The following is a 12,169-nucleotide window of genomic DNA, read 5'->3' on the forward strand; positions in this document are numbered from 1 at the left end:
CGCAAGGATGCAGGGAGCATTTGTTTCTAGGTTTTGAATATTTTTTGACATACGTTATTAAGGCAGAAATTGTTTTAAGGAGGTTAGTGTGCATTGTCATGTGTGTGCACATTTACAATGGTTCAATGTGTTGTGTGTATGTATGTGTACCTGAGATAGGTGGGCTTCTTTGTTTTTCTTGTATCTGCTGTGTTTGAGACAGCTTATGTTAGTTAATTTCATAAAATTTATACACTGCTTGGTTGTCAAAAAACAAAACAACCTCAATATGTTTTAGAAAAAGACCTGCTCTGCGCGTATTTGATTTATCTGTGAAGGAGATCACTTATTATTCTTAGGTAACACTGAAGCCGAGTACAGTCCCATCCATAAGAAGGGTAAACATTTTTACATGTTCAATTTCTAATTGACATGTGACTTATATTTGTGAGATGCATGCGACTTGATGCAAATGGCTCTGCAGCTGGGTTCACTTGCTTGAGTTTTGCGCTTGGTGTGCACTTTCAGTTCTTGCCATATGCGTGTGATGAGGAGATCCCTATGGAGATCCTCATGCTCGGCTCGTAAATGAGCTAGGATTTGCAAACGCTGGAGAACTATTATGAATACAGTCATACTCGGGTTACAGATGCTTCAGGTTGCGTATTTTTGGGTTGCACACTGCGCGAACCCGGAAGTACCCAAACGGGTTACTTCCGGGTTTCGGTGCATGTGCAGAAACTCTAAATCACACTTTGCGCATGCACCGAAGTGCCGAATCGCGACCCGTGCAGACGCAGCACTGCGGGTTGCGAACGCTGCGGGTTGCGAACGTGCCTCCCACACGGATCACGTTCGCAACCCAAGTGTCCACTGTACTCAAAATGAATGTGAGCAGAAAGCAAACCTGTTCTCCCTGCTGCATTAAACCCACATGTCCCAAGGCTTCCCTATGGTAGAGACCAGGCACCCCCAAACTGCGGCCCTCCAGATGTTTTGGCCTACAACTCCCATGATCCCTAGCTAACAGGACCAGTGGTCAGGGATGATGGGAATTGTAGTCCAAAACATCTGGAGGGCCGAAGTTTGGGGGTACCTGGTAGAGACCTTTTGCTTCCAGCAGCAGTTTCCCCTCCAGGCAGCCCTTCAGATCAACTCTCATGCAATCCAACTGCTCCATTTGTTTATGCTTGGCGACTTGAAAGGCTGCACTTGAGCAGTGGAATGTGAGCAGAATCAAAGGGGGCGGGGGCGGCTTGCAGTTGGCCATGCCTGTGTTGAATTTAACTTGCAACAATTCCAGTAGGTGCACTTGCGTAGTTGAGCACCCCTGCTTCAAGTTCTTTCCCCATCCCTGCTTGTTAACACACTTGTGGTCTGGACTGAGATCTATGGAGGCCTGATACTAATCGATGGCAGCTGACTTCTAAGCTGATGCAATAGCAGTATGCCTAGATCAGGGATGAGGAAACTGTGGCCCTCCAGATGTTACCAAACTGACTCTCATCAACCCTGGCCAGCATTGCTAGGGGTCAGGGATGATGTAGTGCAGCAACAGCTGGAAAGCCAAAGGTTCCCCTTCCCTGATCTAGATGACTAGAGCAGGCACCCCCAAACTTCGGCCCTCCAGATGTTTTGGACTATAGTTCCCATCATCCCTGACCACTGGTCCTGTTAGCTAGGGATCATGGGAGTTGTAGGCCAAAACATCTGGAGGGCCACAGTTTGGGGATGCCTGGATTAGAGGGTGGTTGTTGTTGTTGTTTTGTTACAAGCTCCCCTGCCCCCAAACTTGCAGGGAGAGATGACTAGATGACCCTTTGGGTATCTTCCAACTCTGTGATTCTATTATTTGTCCACCATTTTGTGATTGTGTTCAGTTGGACCTTGCAACTATTCAGTCATTCAATCAATCCAGAACTTGAGTCATTCTGACAACAAACGCTCCATTTCTTTTTTGTTTGCAATATTTTCCTTTGGGACGTTCCCCCCCCCCCCCACAAATTCCTTCCCTGATTAGCAAGACGCTCAAGGTGTCATCTGCCACATTGAAATTCATAATGGTATAGGTGACGCTGAAAGCACATCAAAACACTTCATTGTTTTTAGGAAGATGAAGAGCAGCGGAAACTTCATAAAAGGAAAGAAGACAAGCAGAAAGGCCCTGATGATGAATCGAAAGTAAGCTCCATCACTCATGATGAATCCCTTCCGCAGTTCCTTGGTGAAGAGGTAAAGCTGATTTGTTTGGCATGTGTTTCCCAAAACGTTATTGATTGTATTTAATTTTAGCAAACGCTACTGAGGGCAAAAATCCATGGAGACTCCTTGGTAGCCATCTTGGCTTATTCAGACCAATACTACAATGTGTTGAGAGCAAACTGCGACCCCTATCATGGATTCCAGGGTTCAAACCCCCCACTTTGGCCATGAAGCTCACTGGGCCAGTCACTCACTCTCAGCCTAACCTATCTCACAGGGTTATTGTGAGAATAAAACGTGGAGGAAGAGAACTACATACACCACCTTGAGCTCCTTGGTGGATTTTAAATGTCAAAATAAAATAAATTAAATAACCTGTAAGGAGTGTGACAGGGCTTGGAGGACAGGATGCACTTCACTCTTCGAAGGAACAAAGAACCGTGGCACATGAGGGTAACCCTAAACCCAATACTCCCTTGTGGCAGGCAAGTCCTTCACCGTCTTGCAACATCTAGGGATATTTTCCACGTGATCCTGTCTTGTCACATGAGTTTTCTTATTCACTGTTACTTACATACGTACATAGTATTTTTATTTGTATGCTGCCTTTCACACCTGGCTTGAAGCATGAAAAAAAAACCACATAACTACAACATAACAAAAAATAGTCATAAGCAATAAATAAAACATTAAAAAATACGCAACCAAACTGAACAATTGTCATATAAATCACAATAAGTACTAAAATAAAGTTACAAAAAACCAACAGCAACAACTCTCCACAACAACCTCCCAGCCCTGACATCACCCTAGTCTAGGGGTCAGCAACCTTTTTCAGCCGTGGGCTGGTCCACCGTCCCTCAGACCATGTGGTGGGCCGTACAATAGTTTGAAAAAAAATAATGAATGAATTCCTATGCCTCACAAATAACCCAGAGATGCATTTTAAATAAAAGCACACATTCTACTTCTGTAAAAACACGCTGATTCCCTGACTGTCCGCGGGCCAAATTGAGAAGCCAATTGGGCCGCATCTAGCCCATGGGCCTTAGGTTGCCTACCCCTGTCCTAATCCAAGAGTCTGCTCAGCAGCCTCAGCTTTTGTAGCTGGAGTCAGTCAGGGACCGCCTTCCCAGGCCAGGTGGGAAAGGCCTGCAAGGCAGGGAGCAGGTCTTCCAGGACTTACAGCCAAGATGGTCTCCCGCCTCCTCAGTAGCCTCGGCCTTTGTAGCTGGAGTCAGCTTGCTTACCATGTGTTGCCAAACTTGAAGTTTTAGCATGATGAATGGTATTCTTGGTGTATGATCTACCTTTTAAATGTATGGCTGTAGTCTAGTAAATGTGAAACAAATGGTGCTGGAGTAAAACAAGACCTAAATGAGCAAAATGTAATTTTGCATGGCTTTGCATAAGATTTTGGCAAGAGATACCACTTGTTGGAAACCACAGGAGGGGAGCAGGCTCTTGTGGATGGGTCTTGCTTGCTGGTTTCTCTTTGAGGCATCTGGTTGGCCACTGTGACAACAGGATACTGGCCTAGAAGGGCTTCCACTGGCCTGATGTGGCAGGGTTTATCTTACATTCTTGGGCCTATCCTTTTAAAAATAGTTTAACAATTGACAGTTGATAACTATATACTCAGCCTACAATGGAATACAGATGTTTCAGCTCTTTCCCAGTGAATTCCTACACTGTTTTCTTTTTGTTTTTCCTTTTGAAATATTTCTCTCAACCTTTGGGACCTTCCCCTGCCCCCTCTTTTTAGGAACGAAACATGAGGCATCAGTTATCCAGCAGTTTTCTAAAGCCTTAATGTCACAAAAATTAAATCCTCATCTTAAAACTCTGGTAATATGCACATTAAATATTTGGATTGCACACAAAACCTGAATTGTAAAGATAATTAAATATGGTGTGAAGCCTCAAGTTACTTCATGTGAACACAGAGGAGCTGATTCTTAAACCAGCCTTTGCTAAACTGGTGCCCTCTAGATGTTTTGGCTGTTCCAGCTTGGGCTGATGGGAATTGTAGTCTAATACATCTGCTAGGCACCGGGGTAGTAAAGTCTGCCCTTGTCCTAAAATGGGAAGTTTAAGGTATGTCCATGCAGGGTGGCGTATGTGGTTCTCACTTTTCCTCATTTAATCCCCACAACAACCCTGTAAGGTAGGTTAGGCTCAGAGGCAATGACTGACCCACCAAGATCACCTGCTGTGCTTTGTGGCTGAGTGGGGATTTAAACCCTGGTCTCTCCCAGGTCACTCAGCATAATTCTTGTGGTGGTGAATCTGAAATCCATTCTAGTGATAGGAATTGTCTTTGAATTTGCAAGTTGCACAGTTAAACCCCATTATTTATGTGTTTTAATAAGCAATCTGGTAAACAACTGGCTTTGGCTTGAATGTGACCATTGTTCTAAGTTGATCGCCTGGGCGTACTTGCTGTGCTAGTTTTTGTCTTCCTTATCCCTTTTTAAACTGAGTCGGTTTTAAGTTCGGCAGCCACCCTCAGTAGAGCAAAGCCAGTATTTCTCTATATTAAAATGGATAGTTTTACTGGAGTATACTCAGGAGTGATGGTCTTTCCCTTGCTGTCTCGCCTATTCTTCTTTCAGTTGTGTTGTGAAGCAGTAGAACATAATTCTTGTGTCTATGGGAAAAATTCTTTGTTTTAATCCTTTAACTTAAGGTGGCTGTAAGCCAGTTTTTCATAGGGCATGTTAATAGGATTTACATGGGTTCTTTAAATGAGGTTCCATAATAATTGGCTCCCAACAGCACTAATTGCCTTCTCTGTGTCTTAGTGAAGTCCCAGTAAGCCACACAGGAGAATTGTGTGTTTGAGGTTTGACGCCTAAGCTCTTAAGACATTTTTATGTTGCTTCGGCCAGCACGTCGTGCCATACTGCTTCCTGCAAAGGCTATAGTAAAGTTGGAAGCTGGAGTTGTGCAGCTGGTTTTAAGCAACACATACACACATACACACACACACACACACACACACACCCCCCTGCAGTCATTACAAAAAGGAGACGTACTGTTACAGGCATGCTTAAAAATGATGTTCCTTTCAGATTAAGTCCTGTGAGCTTGTTCACATGAGAGGGGCTTTGGGCTCAGTAGTAGAGGGCATGCATTGCATGCAAGAGAAAGTCACATGTTCAATCCCCAATGACATCTCCAGGTGGGACTGGGAAAGATTCCTTCCTGAAACCCTGAAAAACCACTGCCAGTCATGTTGGCAACCCTGATTCTACATAGACCAATGGTCTGACTTTGTACAACACTTCTTCCTGTTTGGTTAAAAAAAAATGCTTGAATTCTACTTTTATCCCCAGGTGACAGTCCTGAATTAGCAACCTTTTTAATGCTGTGAAGGAATTATAGGAAAGATTAGTCACATGGAATAACAAAATCATTAAAAGATAGAATGGGAAGGGACCCCGAGGGACATCTAGTCCAACCCCCTGCAATGCAGGAATCTTTTTTGCCCAACATGGGGCTCAAACCCACGGCTCTGAGATTAAGAGTCTCATGTTCTACTAACTAGTTGTTTCAGGTTTCTATTGCTATGTGCTTCAGGGAATTTGGGACTCTATCCACCTCTGCTGGAGTCATGAGTCTAGTTGGGGGTGATAGTGTGGGGTGAGGAAGACATTGATCAAAGAGATTTATTTTTCCTCTCCCATATATAATATTGGGATGTTACAGGGTTGCCTGATTCACTATAAATGTAGGTGAAACAACAGAAATACATACTGTACGTGAAGTTTCCTAAGGCAAAGTGTGATAGTGGACACTAACTTGTCAACCTTTAGAAAGTATTAGACAGACCTGTTCTTCTTCATCTGTTTATTTGTGGCAACCGGCCATAACATTTAAACATGCCTTACTTGCCTTTCTTCTGAATGTAAAAGTCCTAAACATTGCAACCTTTCCTCACAAGAAATTTGAGGAAAGGTGCTAGTCAGAGTAGACAGGATTGGGTCTTGTTATGAGGCAGCTTTTTCTCTTCTCAGCTGTAAGCATTGCCTAAGTGTTTTTATCTCTCTTTAAACTATAGGTGCATATAAACAGTACTCACGGTTCAGTCCACTCACTCGACACAGATGCCCTGTTGTCTTCGGGAGAATCTCTCAAGTCAGACAACGACATGTTCAAAGAGGGCCTGCGGAGGGCACAGTCAACGGACAGCTTGGGAACATCAGGATCCCTGCAGGCCAAAACTCTGGGCTACAACAACAAAGCCAAATCGGCTGGCAATCTTGATGAGTCTGACTTTGGACCCTTAGTTGGGGCGGACTCTATGTCGGAGAACTTTGACACGGCCTCCCTTGGCTCTCTGCAAATGCCCAGTGGGTTTATGTTAACCAAAGACCAGGAGAAAGCAATCACAGCAATGACACCGGAGCAGGAGGAGACAGCATCCCTGCTCTCCAGCATTACACAGAGTGTTGAGAATGCTTACGTATCTCCTAGCGGTTACAGATTAGTTAGTGAAACTGAGTGGAATCTCCTTCAGAAAGAGGTAAGTTTTGTATCCGCCATCTTCCTCCCACCTGAAGATTGCTGCTGTGGAGGATGGTGCATCCACCAAGTACAAAAAACTGCTCTGCTCTGCCCAGAATCCTTAAACCTCCACCAGTGGTTGCTGCAGCCGCCATCACAGTGCAGTCTTCTGTGATACTTTGGCATTGTTTTTGCAGAGTTTCTGCAGCTTCCATGGCAAATGATGACTTTTATGTTCTCCAGGTGCAAAACGCTGGGAACAAGCTGGGCCGGCGCTGCGATATGTGTTCCAATTATGAGAAACAGTTGCAAGGAATCCAGATCCAGGAGGCAGAAACCAGGGATCAGGTGGGTCCCAGGTTGCTCTCTTCCATGCAAAAGAGTCTTGGTGCTTAGAAGTTGCTACCAGTTCACTGAGTACTTACAGGGCAGCATAGCTCTTGGCTGCATGGACATTGGCAGAAGTGAAACTGGCCAGCCTCCAACCTTTGAAATGAGAAAATAAAATGATTCCTGGAGCGTCAGACAAAAGTAAAATTTTCACATAGAACTGTTACTATACTTCAGTGTAAAGGGGAAGAAATGTTGACACTTGCAGAGTGGGTTTCTGTGGTTCCCAGAATTGCTTCTTTTCTTGTAAAGTATAATTTGCTTTCAGGGTAGGAAACCACTTTCTTTTGAGGGCCACGTCCAAATCCCTTCGCAGTAGTAATGTGTTAGGGACTTTCTACTTACCTGTTGTTCATAGTTGTTTTTCCCCTTTTATTTTGTCTTTTACACACAACAATTTCTTAGTTTAAATTTACCCTGATGTTAAATGGGTACTTTCTTATGTGCCTTCACTTTGACATTTTAGTGTACATCTATTGCTTGAGGAAGGACAGGAAGCTCAGTGGGTTATGTGGTTGTTGTTTTTTACTTGTGAGCTTACTTGCAAGTTTGGTATTCTTTTTGTAAGAATTTTCTTCCTTTGTTGTATCTGGTTCCCGCCCCCCCCCCTCAAAACAGTAAAAATATATACATTAACAACTCCCTAGCTAAGTCAGCAGAGCACGTGATCTGCATTTCTCTTCTCTAATCAATCGGCATTTTAAGGGGAAAACCCCACCTGTGTCGATCGTTTTCCTTATTCAACCTTCAGGTTAAAACTTAGAATCCTCCCTCCCGGAAAGATCTGATAAGATTGCTGGACATTCAAAATATCTCACAAACAGCGACCTTTGAGTCTCAGTTCAAGATGTGACTAGTATATCTCTTGGATCATGAGTGTTTCTTGAGTTGTGGTTTCTTATCTGAAAGGCAGGAATCAATAGATGCATCTTTATCTGAGTCTGAACCCGCCCATCCACTAAACCAACCTGCTGTACTCCAGAGGTTCAGTATAGGCCCTAGTCAGCATGGCTGTGGTGGCTGGGGCTGATGGGTGTTATAGTTCAAAACATCTGGAGGGCACCAGGTTGGGGGACGCTGAACTAAATTAAAACGGGAGGCAGCTGGTTTCTCAAAGGCTCAGTCTAGACCCAACCGAGTCCCCAACACTGGGACTTCTGCTCCCTGCATATTGCCCATCTGATAAGGTCTACCCACCTTCTATTCTGTGGAAGCCACAAAGCTGTGGAGCTCTTCCTGTTGTACATCTCAGCTGCTGATTCCCATGTGCAAGTCAAGAACAGGCAAATAAGAATGAGCAGCTGAAGTGCATCAGGCTTCTGAATCCTCTGTTGCTACTCATAGCAGGGAGAGGAGGGTGAAGGAGGCCTTTGGCTGCATGTGGGCTCAGGCAGGTGTGATCTGGTGGGTGGAGTGAGTGTTGCTGGCCTTTGGGCTTTGTGTTGTTCAAAGACTGCCCCTGCTAAAAACGTGTTGCAGAACATGAACTTCTATATTACTTTATTATTAAAATGTCTTGCATAGAGCTTATCTTGCCCTTTCCCTTCTGTGTATAAGCACCATCAGTTTTACTATTTTGGCAGAGTTGCAACACACACCAGGATGGTGGAGGAAAGGGAATCTTTCTTCCTATTGCAAGTGTTACCAGTGTCAAAGCAGTTGTAATAAAAACCTCTTTGTTGTTTGTGCAGAGCATAAAGTTTGGATGGTTTAGGTCTAGGCAATTCACAAATGAAGCCTGTTCTTTCAGTCAATATTCTTCTGAGATTCACATTTCCAGAGGTGGGGAGCCTGCAACCTTCCTGTGTTGTTGGGCTTTAGAACCAGCACTGGCCCTATTGGCTGGGTCCATTGGGAACTGGAGTCCAGCAGCGCTTAGAATTCTATAATAGCCATAGGTTTCCAAGCAGGGGCTTGTTTGCAAGATCAGGGCTGGCTGAGGTTGAGTTTTAGAGCTTGTTGACTCGGGGATGGTTTCCTGGATTGACGATCGTAGAGTTGTAAGGGACCCATAGGACCCACTAGTTCAACCCCCTTCAATGCAGAGATCCCTTCTCTATGTGATCAAGGAGGTCTACAGTGCACCCAGTCACAATGCAACACTCACTTTCTCATATAATTAATTCACAGGTCACTTGTGGCTGCAGGGAACTCTGCACTCCACCTACCTCTGCACATCAGTGATAACAACTCCGCTATTGTTTGCATGAGAGGTGAGTCAAGAGCCCCTGAGTTTGTGCAGGGGCTCCTTTCCTCTCTTTCAACTCACTTCAGCCTCTGATTCACCCCTTGAGTTAAAATTGGAGGTTGAAAAGAGTTTGGGGGTTGTTAACCCAGGGCAGCCTTTTTGCCAACCTGGTGCCCTCCAGATGTTTTGGACTGCAACTGCCATCAGCCCAACCCACCTGGAGGGCACCAAGTTGGAGAAGGCTGCCCTTGGGTCATTGATCGTGTAGACAAGCCCCTCTGGCAGACAGATTAACTGCTACCAGATCTTTCAGAGTCTCTCGTGTCCAAAAATTCAAACTCTTCTTCACATTTAAAATATGTTACACTTCAGCTTTTTTTGTGCATAGCTACACCTACATCTAGAAAACTTGGCACACTTGATTTTTGCAATCTTTACATAAAGCTTTTGAATTTTTTTTTTTTTTTGCAGAGAAGAAAAGGCAAGTTGTACAACATTTTGATGACAGTTAGGAAAAGAATTCAGAATTCTGTCCAATGAATCAGTTGCTGCAGTGTTGGAAAAGGTTGCTTCCTATACAGGGAGGCTTTTGGTCACAGCCACTCTCTCATAAAGAGTGCAAACATTAATTCATGATGTGTGTGTTTTAATCTATGGCAGTCTTGACCCCTCCAGATGTTTTTAACTACAACTCTCATCAACGAAGGCAGTTGTAAGTTCAGAGCATCTAGAGAACATGAGGTCAGTGAATGCTGACCTACTAGGATAGCTCAGTTGGTAGAGCACAAGTCTCTTAATCTCAGGGTTGTGGGTTTGAGCCCCACATTGGGCAAAAGATTCCTGCATTGCAGGGGTTGGGCTAGATGACCCTCGTGGCTTCTTACAACTTTACAATTCTATGATACTATTATTGGACAGTTGTACTCACCCCACCCCCTTTTAGAAGAAAGGTAATTTATGGTGTGCTCTTTTCCTAATCACATAGGTGAAGAAGCTTCAGGTGATGTTGAGGCAGGCCAATGACCAACTAGAAAAAACCATGCACAAGAAACAGGAGCTGGAGGAATACATGAAACAAAGCACTGAAGATTCAGGAAATCAGGTACAGAAAACCTGGAGAGAAGCAAAACCCTAAAGGAAGAGCAGCAGTCTGCAGAAGGGTATCCTAGGCCTGAAACTTTTTCATTGTAAAACCCCATAGTTTCCTGGAAGAACAGTTCAGGCATTTAGCAGAACTGTTTTGAGTGTGTGTGTGTGTGTGTGTGTGTGTGTGTGTGTGAGAGAGAGAGAGAGAGAGAGAGAGAGAGAGAGAGAGAGAGAGAGAGAGACTATTGGCAACTACTACTGTTTTTAAAAAACAATTAGTTGAAGAGCTTCCACATAGAAAATAGAAGACAAATGGAATGTATGTAATCATGGCCTCCAAAATTTTATCAACTGCTGTTGAGAATGCTGCTTGGGTGACTTCAGTTACATGCTATATAAGAGACCATGTACCAGAAACTCTGGCACTAATAGACATCCCCACCAATCTGTCCATGGCCCTTTCAACAATACTGACTTATAGTTTGAACATACTGACTGAAACATTGCAAGGGGCAGCATACCATCTACTGACAACTTTGTACAGTGCTTCCTTTTTGTGTTATATTTGTGTTGGTTGATAAAGTCCTCTTCCCCCCCCTCCCCTTTAACAGATCTCCTCGCTTATTGTTAGAGTTCAGGAGTCCGAGGCCCTGCTTAGCGAACTGCAACAGGCATTTTCTCAAGCCAGGAGAGATGTCCAGGACCAAATGGTAAAAGGAATGCATACTTTTTAATAATCTTGGGGTTTTGAATAAATAAATAAATAATGTCACTGTATGGCTTTTTACTCCAAATGACAGCCTTGTAATTATCCACTTGCCTGCCCTTCCAAGGCAAAGAATGGTCGATTCCAGGCAGTTAACAAGCTTGAGTGCTGTCCATCCACACCTACCTACATATATGTATATATAGAGAGAGAAATAAAGAGATTGTACCTGGCTGGCTCCTGACAGCAAAGCTAGGTGTGCATCTGTTTCCTTGTTCTCTCTGCTTATCCAGCTGTTGGAGGAGCCCAGATATGCTCGTGGTGGTGGGGAACCCATCAAGCTGGCCACTTTCTAAGGAATATTAAGGAAGGCAGGGGAAGGGGACACTGAGGACACGGCAGCAATAAGAGGAGTAGGGATATCTCAGTTGACCATGTCCTGAGAGATGCAGAGGAATCCAACAGAGCTGCTAGCACGGTGTGGTGGTTATAGAATGCTGGGAGACTAGGGTTCAGTCCCCACATGAGTCACAGCCTCTCAGACTAACCTACCCCACAGGGTTGTTTTGGGGATGGGGGGAGAGAGAGAACCATGTGCACTACCTTGAGCTGCTTGGAGAAAAAAGGTGAGATGCAAATGCAATAAATAAATAAATAAATAAATAAATAGTAAAATAATGATGAATTCTGCCTGCAGTGTAAAGGCCAGAAAGGCTGTATTGTCAGAAGGTGGTAAATGCTCAACCCAAAGTCTCTTGGGGACGGTTGATGGCAGAGGTTTTATGTCTTCCATCTTTTCCTGGGGTAGCTTATTCTTATCCAGCTATGGCCTGTATTGCTTCCATGGCTTTTAAACCCACTCTATCCACACTAAAACAGTGGGGAAAGTGGATTAGGGATTACACAGGTGGGATTCAAATATCTATGAGCCCAAAGTGTCTTCCTAGTGTCGTTTGTTGCTGGCTCTGTCCCAGAAACTTCACAGTGATAGGAATGGACACTAGGCTAGAAGTGTTTGCCCATGTATTGACTCTTGACCAGTAGATCAGTCTTCCTCTTTCATTCAGGAGACAGGCACAAAATATGCCTGTCATAAACTGGTTTTTGCC

At 44.2% G+C, this 12,169-nt stretch overlaps 1 protein-coding gene across 2 annotated transcripts in view; it reads left to right on the top strand.

Moving 5' to 3' along the window:
* The window catches only part of RABEP1 (rabaptin, RAB GTPase binding effector protein 1), a 52,789-nt gene that overhangs the window by 30,960 nt on the left and 9,660 nt on the right, over window positions 1–12,169 (top strand). The window contains exons 8-13 of one of the 2 annotated variants that reach the window (XM_035138815.2): window positions 339–377; window positions 2,089–2,211; window positions 6,245–6,709; window positions 6,934–7,038; window positions 10,254–10,370; window positions 10,966–11,064. In XM_035138815.2, coding sequence (XP_034994706.2) covers window positions 339–377; window positions 2,089–2,211; window positions 6,245–6,709; window positions 6,934–7,038; window positions 10,254–10,370; window positions 10,966–11,064 — 948 coding nt within the window. The remainder of the gene's footprint in view (window positions 1–338; window positions 378–2,088; window positions 2,212–6,244; window positions 6,710–6,933; window positions 7,039–10,253; window positions 10,371–10,965; window positions 11,065–12,169) is intronic. The other variant, XM_035138816.2, reaches the window with a different exon arrangement.

The sequence above is a fragment of the Zootoca vivipara genome, chromosome 15, assembly GCF_963506605.1.
Source record: "Zootoca vivipara chromosome 15, rZooViv1.1, whole genome shotgun sequence".
NCBI classification, from domain to species: Eukaryota; Metazoa; Chordata; class Lepidosauria; order Squamata; family Lacertidae; genus Zootoca; species Zootoca vivipara.